This window comes from Eutrigla gurnardus (genome assembly GCF_963514095.1).
Source record: "Eutrigla gurnardus genome assembly, chromosome: 2".
NCBI lineage: Eukaryota > Metazoa > Chordata > Actinopteri > Perciformes > Triglidae > Eutrigla > Eutrigla gurnardus.
Window position 1 is genome coordinate 19967792 of NC_139916.1, and position 22254 is coordinate 19990045.

Genomic DNA, 22254 nt, shown 5'->3' on the forward strand with positions numbered 1-22254 from the left:
TGGGCTCTTTTCCATCACACAACTGTCTGTTGGCCTCCTCAAGTTGTAAAGTCAGGTCTAGATTTTGTTTGAACAGCACATCTTTTTCTTGCTTGGTCACAAGATTCTTGTGTTTGGAGACTTTTAGTTGTCGCTGAACATTTCGGACCTCCTGGGTTTGTTTTTTCAAACCCGTCAGAGACAGAGATTTTTCGAGGATCGATGTGTTTTTTTGCTCCATCTTGTCATTGTTGTCTTCGGAGACTTTTCGTTTTTCCTGAACATTTTTGAGCTCCTGATGTAGCTATTCGCGATCGTTCTCAGATTGTTTCCAAGTCTCTTCTCTGTCAAAGAACTTTGTATTGACTTTCTCATTTTCTTCTTGCAGGGCCTGTTTTTTTTTTTTAGTGTGAACTCATATTTCTGCTTCATCTCTTGTTCCCGGCGTTGAGTCTTTGAGTTGTTGCTCAAGATTTTGCAAATCCTGGTCTTTATTTTGGAGATCCCTCCGATATCTTTTCATCGTCTCTTCTCCATCAGCCGACTCCCCCCCCCCCCCCCTTTCTCAAGTCTTTCTTCCAGGGCCTGATTTTGTTGGGACACAGATTCCTCTTTTTCCTCAAGTGCATTGCATATCACAGTGATTCACCTCCATCTTGAAAACAGCCAAGAAACTTATTTTAACAGACATCAACAATCCTCCACATTTCCTCTCTGCATCTCTACAGCCAATATGAAATAACGAAATAATGAAAAATCTTTAGAAAAAAAGAAAAATGCCACATGAATGACAATATAATTTTATTACAGTATTTCAGTCCATGTAAAACAAAGACAGAGCCATGATAAATAAGTTTCACAATTTACATGTATTCTCATTTACTTAACCTTTATAATAAAACAAAAAAACAAAGTTGAAATACAAAAAGACATGGAAAGTTGTTCTGTAACTGGAAACGTAACCAAGTCAACCCATTAAGTTCGGAACAGCTGTCTTATGAGTGAAACCCCTCATCTCAGATCAGAAACTTAATGCTTCGCTCTTCTCTCACAGTCACATTGTTAACATGTGCAAGCGTTTTTCCAAGCAACAAAGCAAATTAAGATACTAATGAAACACTTTTAGGTTCAACAAAAGAAAATATCCACTCAGCCTGGTGGTCAGCGAAGGCCTGGATGGTCACCCCCCGTGGTCCCAGAGTAAGTGTGTCGCAGCACTGAGGTAAGAAACTCAGAATAATGAAAATAAAACACAAATCATCTGCAAGGTGAACAGAAGTTTCTCCCCATCATGTGATAACTATTAAAAAGTAATACAGAAAGTATGACTTAAAAGCCCCAACCCCATTCCTTTCATCTCTCTGAAGAACATAAACTCATGAGATGCACCAGGGAATGTTATATATTTATTAACATCTTTAATGTGCTGCCTCTACAAAGTGCCCACACCTCTGTTAGAGTTCATACATAAAATGTATTCCAAATAAATCTCAAAAACACACGGTCATGTAGTGTTTTAAGGTCAAAATGAGTGACCTTCTGTAACCGGTAAGAGGCACACAGAGCAAATATCTGTATTTTAGGGAGGGGTTGGGTTAAAGTCCACATGTGGAGAAAGATTTAGCCTTAGTCTTCATCATAAGATGTTTCATTTCAAATTAAAAAAATAAAACAGTAGCATAAAGTAGGGGAATTTTGTTTGGAGTGGCAATCAAACTGTAAAACATGATGATTGTATGTCTACACCTTTCACTTGAAAGAGAATGAAATCCATCCGTCACCTTCAGTCCGTACAGAACATGTAACATGATGCTGAGAGCACTGTTGGTGTTTGTCTGAACTCCTGATTGAATCTTTTTCTTTGATGAAAGTTGTTGATTCTCACTGTAGCAGTTCTTCCCAGGAAATGGGTTTGGAGAAGACCTCTCGCTCCAGCCAAAGGTCGTAGTTCATTTGGAAGTCCTCGGGCAGGTCCACTCGCTGTCCCAGGACACTTTGCAGACAGTTGTCCACGGGCAGGAAGTCCGGGTTGGTCTGGCTCTTGTCGTAGCGGCGACTGTTGAAGCGCTCGATGTTGGCCCGCAGAGCACACTCCTCGGCCTGGAAGTCCCAGGGACGAGCATCCAGATCTGCTCCAGGAAAACAAACACCAGTACAAGTTTGCTCTGATTGGAACTCAACGGGTGTCCCAACCATTCTTATTATGTTCATCTTCTTAATAGTATGAGGAATAAAATAGTAAATAATATACACACAAATAAATAATATACACACAAATAAATAATATACACACACCACAATGCAATGAAAAAAATTATATTCATCACAAATTTATTTTTTCCTCTTCTATCACCATTGAATTTATAGATACTGGCGATGTGTTTGTGTTTCCACTCACCGTTCCCGTAGGCCCAGTCGTCGTTTAGCCGATGTCTGACCTTCTGGTAGATGGCAGACATAGTCTTCATGTTGCTCTTCCTCCACTGACGTCCCAGGTATTTGGTCTGCACCTTGAGCAGCTTGAGCACGTAAAGCTGCATCATGGCCTGCTTGACCTTCAGTGCCCTCTTCAGGATGGGCGCAGACTTGAACACCACCAGCATCTGGAAGGAAAACACATGTTGCAAGCTCTAACAAGCATTTTTCCATTCGTGGAGCCACGAAACGATCCATCATGATAAATGCTATTGAATGAGAATTGTTCTCACCATTGTTCTGGAGTGCTTCCACTTGGTCAGCTTGTTCAGGATCCTTAGCAGGTTAATACAGGAGAACAGATTCCTCCAGCAAAACTGATTATTGTCGCCTGCTTCCTGTAAAAGACAAAATATCCAAGTTAAAAGTTCCTCGTTTGACATTGACACTCAAAGGAAACGTTCTGCTTAATCAGATGGCACCAACTATAAACCAGCAGAAAACTCACCAAACTCTCTGCAGTTAACTCCGGGAGCTCATGGACCACGCAATAAGGAAAGTCAAGTACTGATATGCTATTGGGGGAAAAAAATGAAAGTCAAATAAAGGCAATTTCAGTACACCTCACTGATCTTTATTGCAAATTAGAGTGGTATAATGCTCCTTTAAAGAGGCCCTGAAAGCACCTGTTTTTAGCTGTGATGTAAGACATGATGTTCTGGTTGAAGAACTTCAGAATGAGGGGGATACAGTTTGCAAACACCAGGTGTTGAGCCATGAACTCAAACTATAAGATAAGCATATTCAGTTAAGGAGGACATCACACTAGATTTCTGTAAGTCAAAGTGAAATAATGAAAAGTGTGTGACGTCCATACCTGATAGATGTGGTTAAGTTTGAAGTGTTTTAGAAGCAGCAGCAGGACAGCAGAGATGGCCTTCACGATGATCTCTTTGTGTCGGTTGACATCAACACCAAGTTTCATGCTTTGCAGCACCGTCGTCCTGCAGGGTCAGACATAACAGATTTAAAAATTTACTTTACAAGTCTTTAACTTTGTGGTTTATTCAGGTCAGACAAACTATTAATTATGTTAACATTTAATTTAAAATATTGTCAAGCCTCATAACGGGACCTATGGATATACAATCTTGAATCTGTATACCTGCATTCAAACATAAAGCACTCCAGACATAATTCTAATTGTAAACTTGTTCAGAACATAATGTAGAACTGAAGAATGAACTCGTGAAGCTGTTAAAACCCTTTTAGAGAACCTGCATCACTTACGGCATCTCCTCAGGCAGCACGTCTGCCAGGATGTTGATGGAGTCTGTTTTGGCTTTGGAAGTTGGAGCTGCTGCGAGGAGAATCTTAAGCAGAGCGATCTGACATTGAGAGAGGTAAACCATGAAGTCAGTTACAGTCCGACATGGAAGCTCATGGCTGCTTCTGAAGGGCTACATTGGAGAACAGTGATGGTTGATATGTGTACTATAAATAATAGCGACTATAAACGCAGACAGAGTAATAATATTGTGTTAAGACTATACAGCTAATGCCCAAATTGACTTCATGCTAAAACAATTCTTGTGAGTTTTGTCACTTGTGCTGCTTCTATGGGAATTAAACTTCCTAACTTGCCTTATTTCAAAGGACTATAGCCTATTTATACTATATATGCTAAATTGGCTAAAACACAGAACTGAAACATGCTGCAATTTTAACCCAGTCTTCTGTACGCAGGATGATTACAGTACATGCCATATGTAGGACAAACTACTGTTTTGTTGAGTTTCTGTCTTGTTTTCCCTTCTCCCTCAAAGAAGAAATGTGACTTCCCCCCCCCGAGTTAATGCAGGCCCCAGTTTGTTGACAGATAAGCTGCCAAAGGGGGGGTCATTAATTATGCATGGGGGTCTTGTGAAGTCAAGCCAAAAAAAAACAGATGTGGCATTAATTCAACAGTACACTAGAATTAAGTAATATTTGGTGTATGAAATGATTAAACTTGTGTTTTTTTGTCCTGTTAATGCTGGGTCGTGATTTTATTAATTATATGTTAAAAGCCGTTTTTTTGACTACTGGTATACTGAAAAAGAGTATGTGTTTTTCGTGCGTACACATATAAATCATATATTTTCATAAAATCTAGTTCATTACATTTCTTTGGACCAGCCATGAAGCAGAATACTCCTCTCTCCCACCGCCCTGAAACTATTGACTCATCTCCATCTTCTCACGTTTTTGTACTCGTTACTTTACTCTTTAAGTCTATACCTGACCCTGATCAACACTTACCATGTATTGAGGCAAACTGGGCAGGATTCCCTGATAGAGCAACTCAGTGGAGGACATCTCCACCTCCTCTTCACCCTGATGATGATGAAGGAGCAAACAGGAGACATAAAACACACAAAATAACAGCACCATGACACCTCGAGACAGTTCTGTCTTTAAACATATGCTATCCTACCAACTGACAAGTCAGCAACTTTAATTGTTGATTTTTGATCACTGTGAACAAAAGCAATAGTGTTTCTGAGCAACAGAGTCCCTTTAAAATGGGGGCGACTATGGCTCAGTTGGTAGAGCGGGTTGGCGGTTTGAGCCACGCTTCCGTCAGTCTGCCAGAGTCCCTGGCATCTGTAGCATCTGTGGCTACTATCGTAGTTTACTACTACGGTATGACTGTGTGTCAACGCGCTTTGAGTGAAAAGCGCCATACAAACACATTTGCTTGTTCTCCCAGGTTTCATTTACTTATGTAGGTCATGTAGAGGCATCATCATTAAACTGAGACGAGTTAAACCAGTTAGACCGATTTAAAAGTTTCTCAAAGTAACCTCATCTTCGGAATGTCAGGTCAGTGCATTGTATCGCTCATTTAAAAACACATAAGAAAACCCTTCATTAGTCCTCCAGTGAGGATATTTGCTGTACAACTATCTATTTTCAATTTGACATCTGCATTAAACCCACCCTAAGGAGCAGCGTCCAGGAAAGCAACTTGGGGTTCAGTGTCTCCCTTTAGGACCCTCGACAAGCAAACAAACCTCGCAGTTTAAGTTTGTTCTACCCACTGAGCTACAGCCGCCCCAACGTCATTTTCAAAATGTAAGACCACTTGTAAAAGCATTAAAACAAAGTACATCACTTTATTTATTTTGCTACTTGGGCGGGTCGAGCCTATGTGTGTATTAAGATGTCTACAGGGAAGACATCATCTTCAGACATAATAATTATTACAGGCCAACAGGTTATATATGTGAATTATTAATATATTTGGTTCCACTTACCCCAGAAAGAGGGGTTTTCTGAAAGTCCTCCTCCTTTGTAATCTGGATCTCAGCAATGGAGACGTACTTATGCTGGAAAGGATGAACATTTTAGATGGAGCACTATTGCCATTATATCCTCCCGGTAAAAAAATATTTAACATGTAATGTAATACCTGCTTTAACGTCTTTATACTCTCATGAATTGGCCTGGGCAAGCCAACTACTGTATCTGTGTCACTGTAAGACATTCAGAAAAATAACCTCAGCACACAAAGTATAATACAGTCACAATATAAAACAATGGTCTCATGTTTTAAAGCAAACAAAGGGAAAACTTACTTTCCAAGTGTGTATCCAATAAATTTACTTCTACTTGATTCCAGGAAATTTTCAATATCCTTTTCCCTGTTGGATCAAAAACAATAATGTCAAAACAAAACAGACTTCAATATTGATAAGTTTCTTTCTAGATTTGTGTACACGAAGGGGATCAATAAATACCGGACTTTAGGAGCCCACGGCAGTCCTTTGGGGAAGGACACCCTCTCTGATGGAGGGTGAGGAATAGGTGGAGGCATCACCTCATCCCTCTCTAGAGGAAAAGTCTCTGTCTCTATAGAGTTATCATTGTCATCATTGTCATCCTCATCCTCACGAGAGTCGTCGGCCTTGTAAGGATCCTTTTCATTGAAGGCGTCAAGATTGTCCTGTTTGGTCAACCCCTGTGTGAGGAAACAAGGAAACAAGGAAACAGTGAAAACATTGACACATTGGGAGTGCAGCAGAACGGTGAAGGGGCAACAGATAGAAAATGTAATATCAGGCCGCTGTATCCATGACTCCACATAAACAGTGGGGGAAAAGCACAATTGACACATAAAAATGAATCTAAATGTAAAAGAAAAGAATGGGAGCCACTGAATGTGGAAAAAGAGATGTTGAATGTGCACAAACACACACACCTAGTAGTACAAACAAGGCGTGGCCTGGCAGCATGAAGGCATAATCAGTAACATCAGTAAGATGTGCAAGAAGTACAGATTTTTAAATGAAGTGTGTATATAAAGTGTTTCCAAAAGCCTTAAATACTGTGACTTAACTTGACGCATCGACTGCGATTGTACTCAGGTTGCTTTTATATATATCTCAATTAAATCAGTATTATACTAACTGGGTTAATAATAATACATTACACTCGATTAATTGTCATCATTGTGCATGACTGGCAGACAGAGGCTGATCTACAATGAAGCCAATGAAACATTTTCACTTGTAGTTACCTTTAACCCACAATATGTCTGCTTCCAGAGCAAGGTAAAATGACCTAAATGTAAATGTAAGGTGCAGAAGTTATGTCTACCTTGTGCTCGCGCCGCGCCCGTTTTTGCTGCTGTTCTATGAGATCGGATGCAGACGCAGGAGGGGAAGCAGCCCTCATGCTGCGAATGACTCGAATGCTGTCCTCCGGGAGAGGGGGGAGACCCAGCTCACCACGCTTATGGACCTTTATGCTTTGGAGCTGATCAAACCCTCCAAGTGTGAACTGAAAGAAAGAAAAGAGGATTATAATTTGTTTCTTAACTTCAGATGTTTTTGTTGTGAGATCATGGGAGTGCGTTCAATTTGTCTCACCAGTATACTCTTCCACAACAGCAACAACACCTTCTTCATTGGGAAGTGAGGGGCATGACCACTGCAGAACTTGGTAACCATGCTGAAGAGCATGACGGAAATGGGCTCATTGTTGAACAGAGGAGATCCTGGATGAGACAGATGGAGTGCAAATATTTCAACTGACAAGTTTTGTTCATATCGGTGAAATGACATCAGCGTTTGACACCGACGAAACTTACCCAGTTCTGCTCTGAAGGTTTCCCTGATGATTTTCCATTCAGGCTTGTCAGCCGGGTCATCCTGTTGTATCGTCTCTACCATCAAGTACATTATGTTGAGCAGCACTCTGAGATCAGTGCTGTCAGCAAGGGAGATGGCTGGTTTCCTGACAGCACTACTACAGGCAGCGCTGTTACTGAAAGGGAGAATAGAAATGTTTAAATACTAATCAAGACTAAATGTATTAACTTGGAGCATTACAAGGCCAACTTGCACATTTATTTTGTTCACTGTGGTCTGGCAAAACTAAAGCTTTTTCTAATCAACAAGCTGCATCAGTTTGGATGTAATTCTTTTTTTGTGTGTGTGTGTGTGTGTGTGTGTGTGTGTGTGTGTGTGTGTGTGTGTGTGTGTGTGTGTGTGTGTGTGTGTGTGTGTGAGATTTCATCGTTTCCCAGAACAAAAGAAAACACAATCAGTTTAGGATGGCTTTTGGATGGCTAGAAAACTGACGGAGAACATACTCAAACTCCATGTTGAGCAGCTCCACCAGAGCAGTGAAGGTCCCCACATCTAGCAGCAGAAAGATGTTGTATCTCATCCAGTGCTGCACCTCAGCCTCCGAGCTGCACTCTGCAAAGGTTCCTAAAGAGATACAAAATGCCTCACATTGACATATAAAGAGAGAAAACCATTGTGGATCAATGCCCCCCCATGGCAAGATTTCACTCCCTATGATATCAAGTCATGCTAAACCAGTTTTAAACAACGTGGACTGACCCTGAGCCATGTAAAGAATAGCTCTGGCAATTTTCAGCCTTTTCTCCCGGGCGATCACCTCCAGACCATCTAACAGGCGCATGGCGTGAGCTCTGTGCTGAGCTGCATCCAGTTCTGTCCATTTCTTTTCAGAAACTAAGACACAAACGTGGGGAAGAGAATAAACATACAAACACACACAAATACACACATTCCCCACCTCCACAGTAGATGTAATTAAGTGTTTAGGACAAATTAATTGAGATTCATGCATATAAGTTGAACTACATACCATGTGTTTTGAATTCAACCTCAAAGCACTTTCGATTGAGAGCAAACTCCGGTCCTTCAGTATAACTGTACAGCTCTGAAACAGAGACAAACAAGATAGAAATAGAGAATAAGATTTCCGGGAAACAAAAAGGAGTCAGGAAATATTACTGTCCATGATGACACACGCACACACCTGACAGCTCGGAAGCCCATTTGTCTGTATCAGCATATTCAAACTCGAGGTCTGGAGACTCGGACAGCCCCTGTGTAAAACACAAGGCACATTTTATTGAATGCAAAACTTTAACATGCAATGCAGTGTATTTTACATTGCAGTATTTCTACTCTAATTCACTAACGGGGCTACTTCTTCACACTGAAACCATGTAATTTACCAGAGATAGCTGATCGTGCATGTTTATGGCATATAGAGAAATCGCTGTGAATCGCATTTACAATGGTTTTAGTTGTAATTATTATAATGACTTGTATTTGTTTGTTATGATTATCCAAAAGATAAAAGGTGACAACATAAATATTAATCCTGGAAGTGATTGTCTAGCTAGAACGCACTGGCTCTCTTTGCTTTATTAATCGGTTTAAGTCTCTATGGTGTAAATGTATGTAACTATATAATACAATTATATTGACACACCAGAGCAATACATTATAAAGAAAAGGCCAGTTTGCAAACATGACTTGGTAATTGTCTTCAACAGGTCGCCACTGGAATCCTGACAGACAGTTCAGTCTGGCCTGTGACGAACGTTAGCCAACATCAGCTAGCTAGCCCCTACTAAGCTACAATGCAGTTCAACATTACACAACTTAGCACTGGGCTAGAAAGGAAACACTACACAGACATGGGTGCATCACTTCAATACTTTCAGGAACCGCAGTTGCTGCTGTTAATTTACGTCGCCGAGTCATATCACGATTGTTAGGCTAGCCCGACACAGCTAACGTTAGCTATCGTTGTGTGTGACAACGACAGCAGAAAAGGCCCCGTCTGGTTATGAGTAGTCAGCTGAATCCTAATAAAAACTTTTGTTTACGTACCTCTGAATCTTTTCTGGGGTTGCGCGTAAATTCGCCCCTGGGTTTGTTAGGTAGCATAGCTCTCTGCTTATTGTTTACAGGAAGCCCACCACCGTTCCCACCGACGTCCATAATTCTTTTCGGTCGCAGTGTCCTCTCGCGAGAGGAGAGTTGATCTGCGATAGTTGGGACATAATGAGGAAAACGTGATGCCCTCTATTTTAATTGTTACTACATTCTTGTGGTTTGATTTTTGTTTGTTTGTTTGTTAGTTTTTTTTACTTTTACTTACTTATAACATGATATGTTATAGAAAGCACATTGAATTGGTAAGGACTAATTGTCTAATCTGTGAAATGATGCATCGAAGACATTTTCAAATTTAACCAGCATTTTATTAAAGGGAACTGTGCACAGAAATTTAACAGGGTGTGTACACTACCAAAAGTACATTCTTCAAACTAAACCACAGATCATGTTGAAAATATAGGTTATAGCTGATCATTTACAGAACTTCGTCTCCACCTCAGAAACTTCAAACCAGCAACAGCATACAACTGTCAAATCACAGTGGTACGCTAATTCATTTCAATTTGACAAGTTGTTTACTCCAGTAAGAACACATTCATTTGTCTCTATAATAAGAGTTAAAAACTAGAGTACAATGACTGATTAGTTAAAACAAGACAAATTAATTATAAAAGGCATTATTTTAAGTGCTATTATTAAAAAAACACAAATTAATTTAAATGCCTGATTGTTAAAAAAAATAAACAAGGATGGTGTGTATATATATATATATATATATATATATATATATATATATATATTAAAATCAATCAACAGTATGTAAAATGTTGTCCACTAATGTCTAAAGCTGTTAGTCATCTTACAGTAATACACGTTTTGAGTAAAGTGAAACACTGATATAACAGATGACCTCCGCGACTGCAGAAGTAAAATACAGAAGAAAATTGAGTAGGTTTTGCTGCATAGCTTTCACTGAATATTGCAGAATAACAACCATGTGTTGGGCACATTATCATATTGGGAGAAAAACACAGTTGTACATGTGAATATAAATTGCTAAGTGAGTCACGGCACTGTCAATTGACCAGTAACCATGGGTACAGTGCTTAACTTGCTGGCAACGATGTCCTCACTGAATGTCCTTGGCTCTGATGCCTTTAAAAAGCTCTGAGTGCAAAGATGAAAGCACTTCATAGTAGCGTCCTGTGGGCTACTATACAATTAAACAGCAGGAGTAAGTGACAACAATTAACTCATTCAAATTCAAGAAAATGAAATACCCATAACTCTAAAGATGAAGTTTTGTGGAGGCTGATGAAACAGGATACGGAGTAAAAACAACACCGTAACAAGGTGCTTAACCATCGGCAGGTACAGGAATACATCACCTCTTTAGAGTAAGATCGGCCCACAGACCACCAGCATGATACACAGCATGTAAAACAAAGAGTTTAAATTCAGCATGACACAGCCACGACCTGCATACTAGATTTTAAATTCAAAAAGAGTCTCTAAACTAAGTCAATCACGTGGCCACAAATTCAAAATAAAGTGAGAGATGAAAATTAATTTGTGACAATAAGTTTGTGTATTTAACAAGCCTCAGCAAGACTGTGCTTTAGCCTTTTTACAACTTAAAGCATCACAAGCAAAATGTTATATTGCGTTATTAGAACTGCTATAAAAAAATATCAATACTGCAAAATTACACAGAGGGTAAATCTAAAGCGTGTCAATGCAAATGTGCTGACAACAAAGCTGGTCTGAGCCCAGAGCATTAGTTTACTTTGCTGGTCGGAGGCTGTTGCTTCCATAACACACAAACTACATGTAACACTATTCAACGTGTAGTCTGTCTGACTTTACAATGACTTACATGGAAAGGAGGCATAGATTGGACTATTGGAATCTGTTAACCTATTCTACAGTTCTACTGTTCATGATCATTTCATGAGAATTCATTTGATATATTTGAACGCCCTGAGGTGCAGATACTATCTTTACCAGACACCAAACACTCACAAAGGGACACATCTTTTCAAGAAAATAAATGCGAAGCTCTCTTCTTATGATTGCTTTAGTCAACAAGTATGTGAGTTCCTTTGTTTCCTGGATGCTTGTTAGCAGTAATGAGGATGATCCTACAGAACAAGACATTTCTTCTGTATGTTGAGGATGGAATGTATGAAGTAAGCGAGTCACATCGAAGCGGAAAGAAACCGTTGAATCTGCATTAAGTGATTGAACAAATTCATAGAAACACAGTCCTGATTTGCAATCAGGTTATAAAGTTGTTATGGCTCATTTGTCAGCAAATAGTGGCCAACTTAAACATAGAGCAGACAAGTCATTTTGTTCACCTACTCCTAAGAAATACAACTGGAGCTTGACTTGCTTCTTGGTTGTTTCATACAATAGGTTGGTAAGAGAGCCAAAACAAGATGCTAACAGCAGCTAAAAAGCTCAGTGAGCTTTAGTTTCATGGCTTTGGAATAACGTATAATAATAATAATAATAATAATAAAGTGGAGGAATATAATACATTTATGTCAAATGTATAGCTTAGTGCAGCTTTAACTGTATTTACAACAAATTATTAGCATTTTACAACAACTGTTACCCCTACCTGTCATTTGGCACAATATATTGATACATAATTCAATATCTTTCGGAACTCTTGAATAACCAGGTACGGAAATAGATGTACCAGAACATCCCACTGAACAGCAGATGTTAGTGCTGTATTCAAGCTGACTTTTCATTGCCAGCTGCCATGTGCAGTTCTGTAGGAAGCAGCAAGTGAAGCAGAACTTGCTGTGGTCAGTAAAATACAACTAGATAGAAGCTGTGGGTCCTATGAAGAGTATAAAATACAATATACATACATCTTTCCTATGTCTAAAGGATAGGTGAAGTTTGGAAGCATTCACATTTAGGTGTGTTGAGCTTGCAGACCCTTCACCCTTGCAGACTAATATCTGTGAATGACAAGAACAAATTTAGTGAGGAAATACTTAAAAGGAATATGTTAACAGCAAATGCAAACTTTATTTTGTAGCTTTTAGTTTCATAGCTGCAACATTTTACAGAATTGTACCTGTAGTAGTTGGGTTTGAAAGGGCCGTTCTTATTCAGGCCCAGGTATTTTGCCTGCTCATCAGAAAGCTCCGTCAGGTGGGCGTCAAAAGTGGCCAGGTGTAGACTGGCAACATATTCATCTGAAATATGCAGATATGGTTTAATAAGAAAGAGATAGACACACATACACAAGGCTCAAACAGGAAAATAACTTGTGTCTGCTGGGTAGAGCTGTAGTAAGAAGATTTAAATGTTCCATCTTCGCCTCTTAATCATAAACTTACATGCAAGGCAGACTGAGAAGGACAGTAATGCTACTTGTAAGCTTTGAACACTTAAGTACTGCAGGTCAAGGTTAAACATCTATATTTCCTCACCCATCTTCTTAGGAAGCAAGTAAACATCCTGCTTGTAACGTCCCTCAGGAGCGTTGTACAACTCTATAAGAGCCAGGGCCTGAACACATACATGGATTAATAATACTAGATGCACATTGTGAATTGAAGAGCAATACATTTAACTGTGAATTTACTGATTACAGAGCAATAATAACAGATCGATGTAGAGAAGGAGCAATGTTGTTGATGTAGTGTACTGTATACTATAAAATGCCATTATGCCCTCCACCTGTTTTGTCTTTTTAAAAAACCCTGCATACAGTATACTAACTGCAGTGGATGGCAGCAATCACTACTTAGCGTCTTTTGCTGCTGTACAGTCTAGCATATTGTAGGCTAGACTGTAGTATCATCAGTTACCTGAGTGGTGGCTGTGATGGACAAGACAAAGGTAGGGACAGTGGAGCAGCTGAGGTTAAGGAGACGTCCCTGTGGAAGAAGACGACATGTGATCAATAACAATAAAAAGGCAATCATGTTTAAGTTTCACTGTTCCAACATTATGAAACCTTCTATATCAACAGGTGGCGATGTTCTTCATAAGCCAGCAAATGAGACTGGATTTACTCAGCACCATCAAATTGATTTGTTTTACACAAATGAGACTGACACAGACTAATAAGAAAGTTTAAGACATCACGTTCATCACATGCCCGCCATCTGTATATAGTGAGTACAGATGTAGCCGATTACCTCAGCCAGAAGGATAACCCTCTTGCCATCGGGCCAAATGACGTGATCGACCTGAGAGCGCACTCTCTCCCAGGTCAGCTCGGGGGTCCGAAGACTTGCCTGCAAGAGATAAGAACATCAGCCCCCCTCAAGGTCTTTATGATAGTTCAACACAATGCGACTGGCCTGCCTCTTATGCACATTGTTTCCAATAATCCAGACTGTAGGAGAGATTTAACTTTGAATTATTCCATCGTAAACACAATTTACCACATCAATCTCTGTATTGGAGTGGCCCATATTGCAGACAATAGAGCCATTTTTCATGCGGTCCAGCTGGTCTCTGGTCACCACATTCTTGTTCCCTACAGAAAAACATCATCAGCGTAAATCGTCTGCCCCACAAGACAGAATTAGCATAGAGCCCTAAGGAACAGTGCAAAGGACAGGAAACAAAAAGGTGTTTATTATGTGATATGGGTATAGATTGAAGTGGCGTTACCAGTGCATGTGATGATGACATCAACCTGGCGAATTATCTCATTCAGCTTGACCACCCTGAATCCATCCATGCTGTTAAAGATAGAAAAGAACATTGACAAGCAACTCAATTCAGCTGGAGGACTGGAGTCCCTGTTGGGTCAACATAGTGTGTTTTAGTTTTAGCTAAACATTAGTCATCTCACAATATGTTTGTTAAATAATTAACAAAACACAGTTAGTATGCTATGTTGTCCACACTTCTATCTGTCCTGTTCATGTATTTTTGACATTCAACACATTCAGATTGGCTCATCGTTCCACTTCTTGTTGTCCTCACCAGGCCTGCAGTCCACAGATGGGATCAATCTCTGTAATATAGACAACAGATCCCAGAGCCTTCAGAGCAGCACAACAACCTTTTCCAACCTGCAAAGACAAGATGATACAGCAGAGTTACATATGCCAATTATTAACCTGACTGTCATAAATAAATTACACGTATCAGTGTTTAAACACAAGCCTACAATACAAACCTATCAATGCTCTCTTAATCCTGGAGAATTTGATTTTCTAACATCATCTAGACTCAACCGTCAGACATGGTAAATATTGTCCAGTGAAACGTGATGACATGTGTTGTCTGAGGTCTTAGCATTGCAATGTTTCATCACCATGAATGTTTTCACAGCTAAATGATGAAGATGAATGTGGCATGTTAACGTTAAAAGAAGTATCTCACCTCACCGTACCCACATACGACCACCTGTTTGCCTCCAAACATGACATCTGTGGTTCTCTTCAAGCTACAGAGATTTGAGGCATAAAAATGAACACTATTGTGAGGAAGTGAGAAACTGCCAAGCTGTATCTCTATCAGCAGGGTTAGAAAATCGGACAGCTTGATATTGATATACAATAAAAGCTATTTGACAGTTCTTCAATTCTGGATAATATTGGCAAGTCTTTTTGAAAAAATATCACACTTTCCAACACATATCGTTGGTTTTCATAAATACCCCAGTGCAATAAATCTGAAGATCTGATGGTGCCGACATTTAGTGCCATCATTCATAATGGAACACCCGTTACATCACATCAGCGTGTCTTGCAGATTATTCATTAGAAGCTACAGCAATAAGTAATGAGCGGTGAGTGTAAAAAGCACCGACTCAACAAAGAGATCTGCAGGCAACGTAGCGTGCAATACTATGTATACGACACCACGGTGATAATTAACAGGACGGTAATAAATGCAACGGCTGTGTTGCTCAGAGTTGAGCAGAGTCCAGAAAGTGTGCACAGGAGAAGAGCATTAAGCAACAGCTTTTTAGAAAGTGACTGAGAGATGATATGTGTATTTGACCTGCTTGGACTGCATGTCCTTTATGTCACACCAGTGTTGCAGTAAACAAAGGTCTGATGTGAGGCATGTGGCAGCTGATGATGCACTCAGGAGTGAAACAAAAGTAACATGATAGTCTTTGAACAGCTGAACTAGACTATGGCTTGCAAACCTTAATGATGTGCATGTTGATCAAATCTGCAGTCAAAGCTGTTAAATGATGGTCTTTTCTCATTTAGCATGTGGGAGGGGAAACACGAATACGTTGCTTTCAAACCTTTGTCACTATCAAGCTGTCCAATAAACAAATTGCACGAGTGTTTTAACGTCGGTTTGACTTTGTTATTGTTCACCCTTCCAATAACCAAATACCTCAAACTGAAGCCAACTCACCCGTCCAGGATTGACTCTCTGCAGCAGTAGAGGTTGTCAAACTTCTGCTTCGTCACAGAGTCGTTTACATTCATAGCCGGCACACACAGTTTTCCAGCTTTAGACAGCTGATACAATCTAGAGAACAGCAAGAAGAGGAGGACAGGAACATTTCACTTCATGCTGCTGCGTGTTGCTCTGGGTGCAGGTCACTAAATATTTATAGGAAGTGTATATATCTATTAAGCGGTAAAGCACCTGTGAACCCCAGTGACACTCTCCTCTACAATGCCCCTGATTTTCTTGAATACATTGGGGTACTTCTTGTACATCCAGTGTGTCAAGTCTCCGCCATCATCAAGGATCTAACAGATAAGAGACAGCCATGTTAATTAATTGCGAGACAAATATTTAAATAAAACAGCCATTCATATAAATATTGTGAAAAGAATGGATATGTTTTTAATGGCTATTTGAGGCATTTGTTATTCTATGTCACTCACATATCACAGTGTATTGCTATGTAAACATTCTCCACACAAATGGTAGAAAAACAAACTTTTCTGCGTACCATGTTAGGCTGCCAACCCTCAGTGTTGACACAGCGGTCGATACACCACCAGAAATCGTCCTCGGACTCCCCTTTCCAGGCAAACACAGCCACCCCTGAAACAGAATAGTTGTGTAATATTTTAAATGACCTCACATCAACAACGCTGTGTTTGTCTATAAGCTGCCATAAAATACACTTTTTCTAACAATAACAACGAATGATGGCAAAACTGTGACGTTGAATTATTTAGTAAAAAACAGACCAATCTGGTTCAAAAGTCCCTTAAATATTCTACATTACATATTTGTGAACATGTCAGTGAGTACAGCTCCCAAGAAGCAATGTGAATTTAACTTGTGTGTTAGACCAAGCTGTAGAACAGTTCAACAGCAGCTGACGTTTATGTTTCCTCGTGCCCTATCGTCTAATGAAAATGTATATTTTTTCCACATGATCTCCACTGAGCGACTCCTAAATCTGTTGTAAATCCCTCAGTTTGTCAGATCATTAGGTCTACTGTGGATATGCAGCACATACTTAAACAGTCACATAGCAACCACAGATAAAAGGCTGAAGTAGTGCTGCTCATTCACTAAATGGCAAATCTTATGTGTTCCCATTATCTCTGCAAGACTGATTCTTCAAGAGCTTATTAAACATTTCCAAACAGTATCCTTAGTTGCAAAATATATAAAGAGATGCTCACACGGAAAAACAAATAAGAAAACACCTTGTACTCATTGTTGGGGCTGCAATAAGTAATATAATGAAGCGCAAATATGTATGATTTCCACATGTCGGTGTCGGTGTCCATTGCATTGTATTCAACCTCCTAAATGTCATCACCAGCACCGATCACAGGTAGAAGTGAGTTGTGGTGTTTGGGCGGTGAAACTACATGTTCTTCACCTTTTCTCCTGCTTACCAGTCTCTGACAGAGCAGCAGCCACTTCATTCTGCGTGGAGTATATGTTACAAGCAGTCCAGCGGCACTGGGCCCCAAGAGCCACCAAAGTCTCGATCAGCACCTGAAAACAAAGAGGGAAACGTGGGAAAAAGGTCAAATCAGACGGCACTATTCACAGGTCCCAAGCGGACAGCAAACCAATCATTCTAAGTGCATTATGTATTAAGACTGAAGGTTACAGTGAACCAGGTCTGTATTACGTCTGCCACACTGTTAGACAGCCCCGTTACATACATACAAGAACTGGCATATGTTTTTTTTTTTAAAGTCCTGTTTTCTAGACAGTAGTAAGTAGTGCAGACTGTTTATATAAGCGTCCTTATCCTGATTCAGAGGCACTATCACACTGCAACCTTTGCTTGGGTGCTGAAGCTCAGAGAGGACTCTTACTGCAGTCTGGGCAGTGATGTGCGTGCAGCCCACAATCTTGGCACCCGCCAATGGTTTCTCACTCTGTGCTCTCTTCCTGAGTGAGATCAGCGCCGACATATCTGAAATCGAGAGAACATGAAATGGGATGCGTGGACAGCAGAGGATGCAAAAGAAACTCACAAAACTCTCCATTTGGGAAAATATAGCCGGATAAAGCAACTCTTTGAGAACATACCAGTCTTTTTGGCCTGCTCTTTATAATTAGCACTATCTTAAATGTTTGAATTTCTTATGTTATTATTTTGCTAAATGTGAGTTGTTGATCAACTTCTCAATAACAGATATTTTCTAAAATCTGAAAAAACAACATGATGACACGTCTTTAAGATAAATTAGACAACATTCAACAGAAAATGGTGACTTTGTCCCTGCAGCGTCTTACCTTGTTCCGCGATCTCAATCTCACGTCTGCCAAATTCGGCCTGTTTGATGCTCTTGACACAGAAGTCGCTGCTGCCTTTGGAGTTGACCTGAGTTTTGTCCCGTGGTGAGGTCTCATCATCAGAGCTATCTGTATAGGATGCAGCTATGAAGGAAATAAGGTTTTTAAATAACTCACCAAGTTAAAACTACTCAAGGAAAAATAAAAAAAGTTTTCATCATTCAAAAATTCATACAAAATATTATACTGCTGACAATTGAACACCGGGCACATGTATGTATCTGGATGTCTCTCCTTACCAGAGCTGTAACTGTCTGTGGATGACTGAGAGATGGAGCGGGACAGGGAGCGACGGCCTGCCTTGGTGGGGAACCTGCTGAACTCCTGCTTGTCCTCCACAAACTGGATTTGCTGGGGGGGGGATTATGAAAAAATAAAAAATGATATATTTATAAACAGGAGTTTGACTCTTTTTATTCACTTGAGGTCTTGTTTATAGATCCTGTGGATGGAATGGAATTAAGAAAAATGAATATCTTTGCTGAAACACGTTGGCAACATGATATACCAACCTTAAAATAGTAGGGTATGAAAATATATTAATAAATGTTTCTGGCTGCAGACCAGCAGTCATTGCATCATCAAGACGGATTGCCCCATCTGACTCATACTTGTGTAATTATTGTGAAAGTCCCATCAGTTCACCATAGATCCCAAAACTTCAAGACAGATGAAAAGAATTAAACTAATTGTATTTGTTTGGGCATTAGAGGGGCCAACTCCCTGTGAAATGTATGATTATATTATATTGAGTGTTTTACAGTATAATAATGTTGTGGTTTGAAAATGATTGGCACGCACTTCCGTATTTTACCCACTGATTTTCCAGTGATTAGACTAGAGAGTGTGTGTGTGTGTGTGTGTGTGTGTGTGTGTGTGTGTGTGTGTGTGTGTGTGTGTGTGTGTGTGTGTGTGTGTGTGAAAGAGGAACTGGTGTTTTTGTTGTGTGTATGTAGCTTTATGTCTGGTCAGCTATTTTTCTTGTTGACGGGGGGTTTTGCATGCAGCAAAGGAACATGAGATAGTGAGAAAAATAATCCTGTCGGAGCTAACATTATGTCCAGTCCAGGTAAACGGAGAAGCTGATGAGCAGATTTCTACACCTCAGTAGTTTCTGGAATGTTTGGGCTTTTTAACCCTTGTTTTGGGTTTCATCAAGAACAAAATAATGAGCATTAAAGAATTAGAACGTGGGCAAATAACGTTAATGAATCAGCCTAGAGAATACAGAGTGTTCCAGCCGTATTCTCCTCATTATTGAAGGGGAGTCAGGTTCTTCATCCTGACACGGTCATTCTCTAGTTTCAGGGTTTAGGGCCTGGCACTGAATACCCTCCACATACCAGTGAAAATAACATGGCAACAAAGAACAACGTGAAGCTGTTTTCTTAAGATTAAGGTGACAAGACACCACTCACTTCCCCATAGACGTGTTGGTGTGGGTTGCATGATCCCAAAGCCTGACCGATACTAACGGTTATTGGTTCCCTCAGATCTGATTATTAAAAAGCCACATTAAAGATGCTCCACATTTCTAGACTACAGGACCAAATTACCAAAGGATGGTGGTGATGTTGTTAGAACGACTGATGATTGGACTGAATGTAAACACTTTATAAGCTAAACCTTTCTGTGTCCTCTTACTTAACCCAGTTCTAAAACCTTTACCCTCACTTGACAGATGAAAGTACCAATCATGTAACTTTGTCAATATTTATTTTTTCCTTGTTTGACAGGAGTTGTCTCTTGTCCAGAATTAAAGCTTTGGGAAACGGTTGTTAAATGCACTAATTTTACAAGGATCATATCAAAAGCATGTGAATTATGTTAACTGTATTACCGTGACTTGATTTCCATTTTCATTATTCGGCACTGGTAGATACCTTAAGCTATTCAAACAAACAAACCAAAATCACAAACTGTTCTATTAGAGATCCATTAAATTGTTGGCTAATGACGGCTGCAATTATTAAGTTCCTCCCAGAAAGAGAATGAGGATGTGAAATAAATCTACAGTGAGGCTGCCAGACAGAATACCATTCTGCATTTCACAGTTGAGTTGCAGGCTAGGGGTTATATGTTTGCTCAATGCAAAAAAATACCATAGAGCCTGTTTATCAGTCCACTGCGACTTAAACGAAACGTGAACATTCCTTCCACTTCACGACCCCAGACTTTGGTGCAACTCTTCCTTGTTCCTTGAAAGTGTCGGTTAACATCCTTCTTTTGTGAGTGCTAGATGGAGCAAATCATTCAGTTTCCTCGAGTTGGATGCGGTAAGGAAGTCAAGAAATGTGAATTGAACTGATTTTGTCATCTTCCATTTGAGGGTTAAAAAAACTGAAAACATTCAGACGTCAGTCGTTGTACACATGCAGAAAATTATTATTTTTCTAGACAAACAACTTGTTTTAATATAACATTTCTTAAAATGTGTTCAAACTAAGTGTTGAATGTGTGATGCTTGCAGAGGAGGGGTTAAAACGTATTCCCTTGATGTAGCAAAGGACTGGAGGGTATTACTGTTCAGGATACTGGGTACGCAATATATGACCTGTTGTTAACCCTATTTATTAAGGTACAGCTGACCCCGTACTAGTAGTTTGCTACACATATTTTGACTGAATTAAAAGCCAGATATACATTTACCAGAGTAGACCAGCGGGCTGAACTGTCTTACCTTTTTAACTGGTTTGTGAGTGGGCACAGCGCTGAAGGCGGACGACAGCTCTCCCATGTTCATTTCGCTATTCTTGCTTACGGTCATGGCTGAATATTTTTCCGCCACGTTTTCGCTCTCTTTTACCTCTTTGCTCGCCTGTTTCACCTCCAGCTTCGCCTCCCCGGCCAAATCCGACATGTTGACCGTGTCCGTCTAACGTGACCTGTTTCAGAGATACAACCGTTGAGTCCTGTCTCTCTCTCTCTCTCTCTCTCTGGTAGTAACGTCAGAGGCGCTAACGTTAATTATGTCCTCGCGCTACTAGCTAACAACTCTGCTAAGGCGAGCGGAAGGCAGGTTTTCAAATTACGCAAATGTCAACGCAGAAAGTAAAAGTAACAATGGAGTCTCTCCACTTTGAGTTGGCGCTGGCGGATGTCGTTATGTTGCCTGTTGTGTTGCGTAGATCACAGCCGTATTGAGTCCCTGCTGGCTCAGCTGTCACCTGGCTGAGTAACTTTGTGGGCGGTGACCAACAGACAGAGGGGGCGTTGCGTTGGTGATACAGCTGCGTTCAGGGCAAGTAGGACAACAAAGAACAACGTGTTTCACCTGAATTTAACGTGCTAATTCTGTATCTCGATTAAATATGATCTGTTCTGAAAGCAGCCAAACAAATGTATCTTTTCATAAATGTCTTCATCAACTTGCAATCCAAGAACATGAGACGTTTCAAATTTGAGATCACAAGAAAAAACAAGAATGTTTTTCCCAAAACACCTTTTTCTTTTGTAATTATTTCACTTTATTTCCCGTGATATACTAATTCGTGGGCTCGCCCAAAAGCACACTCGCAAATCAATCTATAATTATGATGCAAACGCACAACTTGAGTTATTGAGTGAAATTAATTGTATCGACTGTAAACGCACATCAGACAGTACGTTAGGCGTGCGATCAATTCCCAGTTGTTATAAATGCAGCATTAAGCTCGTGAACATCAACTGACTCCTCATCCACTACTCATGCTCCCTTTTACTCGCTTGGTATTGCAGAATATAAACTATTTTACTATAAATTACGACACGGCGTGTTTTTTCAGCTAACACTTAATTCAAATAATAACCCTGTCTGACACTCACTATATTTGCCCTCAGTGCCAGTCCAACCCAAATCAGCTAAGAATATGTTTCAGGGCCATTCACATATAGTCTCCACCCATGATTACAGTGATTTACTCATCCT

General features: G+C 40.0%; 2 protein-coding genes across 2 annotated transcripts; both read right to left on the reverse strand.

Annotated features, from left to right (window-relative positions):
- Positions 1 to 763: 763 nt before the first annotated feature.
- strip1 (striatin interacting protein 1) lies at positions 764 to 9727 on the reverse strand. The gene is made up of 20 exons (XM_084026747.1): positions 9600 to 9727; positions 8734 to 8803; positions 8560 to 8634; positions 8289 to 8423; positions 8033 to 8153; positions 7529 to 7704; positions 7308 to 7435; positions 7036 to 7218; positions 6177 to 6397; positions 6015 to 6080; positions 5849 to 5912; positions 5694 to 5765; positions 4696 to 4770; positions 3685 to 3782; positions 3272 to 3398; positions 3081 to 3181; positions 2903 to 2969; positions 2688 to 2792; positions 2378 to 2582; positions 764 to 2108 (listed from the first exon to the last, which is right to left on the reverse strand). Exons 1-20 carry the CDS (start codon positions 9708 to 9710, stop codon positions 1861 to 1863), a joined length of 2448 nt encoding a protein of 815 aa, XP_083882873.1. The 5' UTR covers positions 9711 to 9727; the 3' UTR covers positions 764 to 1860.
- Positions 9728 to 9951: 224 nt separating this feature from the next.
- On the reverse strand, positions 9952 to 21498 carry LOC311021168 (S-adenosylhomocysteine hydrolase-like protein 1). Its single transcript, XM_084021570.1, has 17 exons — positions 21028 to 21498; positions 18587 to 18698; positions 18288 to 18431; positions 17864 to 17964; positions 17432 to 17534; positions 16525 to 16619; positions 16212 to 16318; positions 15975 to 16091; positions 14979 to 15042; positions 14577 to 14665; positions 14259 to 14329; positions 14027 to 14121; positions 13778 to 13876; positions 13445 to 13513; positions 13064 to 13142; positions 12706 to 12826; positions 9952 to 12586 (listed from the first exon to the last, which is right to left on the reverse strand). The coding sequence occupies exons 1-17, from the start codon at positions 21205 to 21207 to the stop codon at positions 12580 to 12582; spliced, it is 1653 nt and encodes a 550-aa protein (XP_083877696.1). The 5' UTR covers positions 21208 to 21498; the 3' UTR covers positions 9952 to 12579.
- Positions 21499 to 22254: the final 756 nt, after the last annotated feature.

What these genes read in the sequence shown, in the direction of transcription:
- strip1 (XM_084026747.1), bottom strand. Translation starts at nt 9,710, where the DNA reads ATGGACGTCGGTGGGAACGGTGGTGGGCTTCCTGTAAACAATAAGCAG. An exon ending in TATTCTTTACATGGCTCAGG is followed by an intron (nt 8,154 to 8,288) that starts GTCAGTCCACGT and finishes GTATCTCTTTAG; the next exon opens with GAACCTTTGCAGAGTGCAGC. An exon ending in AACTTAACCACATCTATCAG is followed by an intron (nt 3,182 to 3,271) that starts GTATGGACGTCA and finishes CTTATCTTATAG; the next exon opens with TTTGAGTTCATGGCTCAACA.
- LOC311021168 (XM_084021570.1), bottom strand. Translation starts at nt 21,207, where the DNA reads ATGTCGGATTTGGCCGGGGAGGCGAAGCTGGAGGTGAAACAGGCGAGC. An exon ending in TGTCATCATCACATGCACTG is followed by an intron (nt 14,122 to 14,258) that starts GTAACGCCACTT and finishes GTTTTTCTGTAG; the next exon opens with GGAACAAGAATGTGGTGACC. An exon ending in CTTGCTTCCTAAGAAGATGG is followed by an intron (nt 12,827 to 13,063) that starts GTGAGGAAATAT and finishes TGCATATTTCAG; the next exon opens with ATGAATATGTTGCCAGTCTA.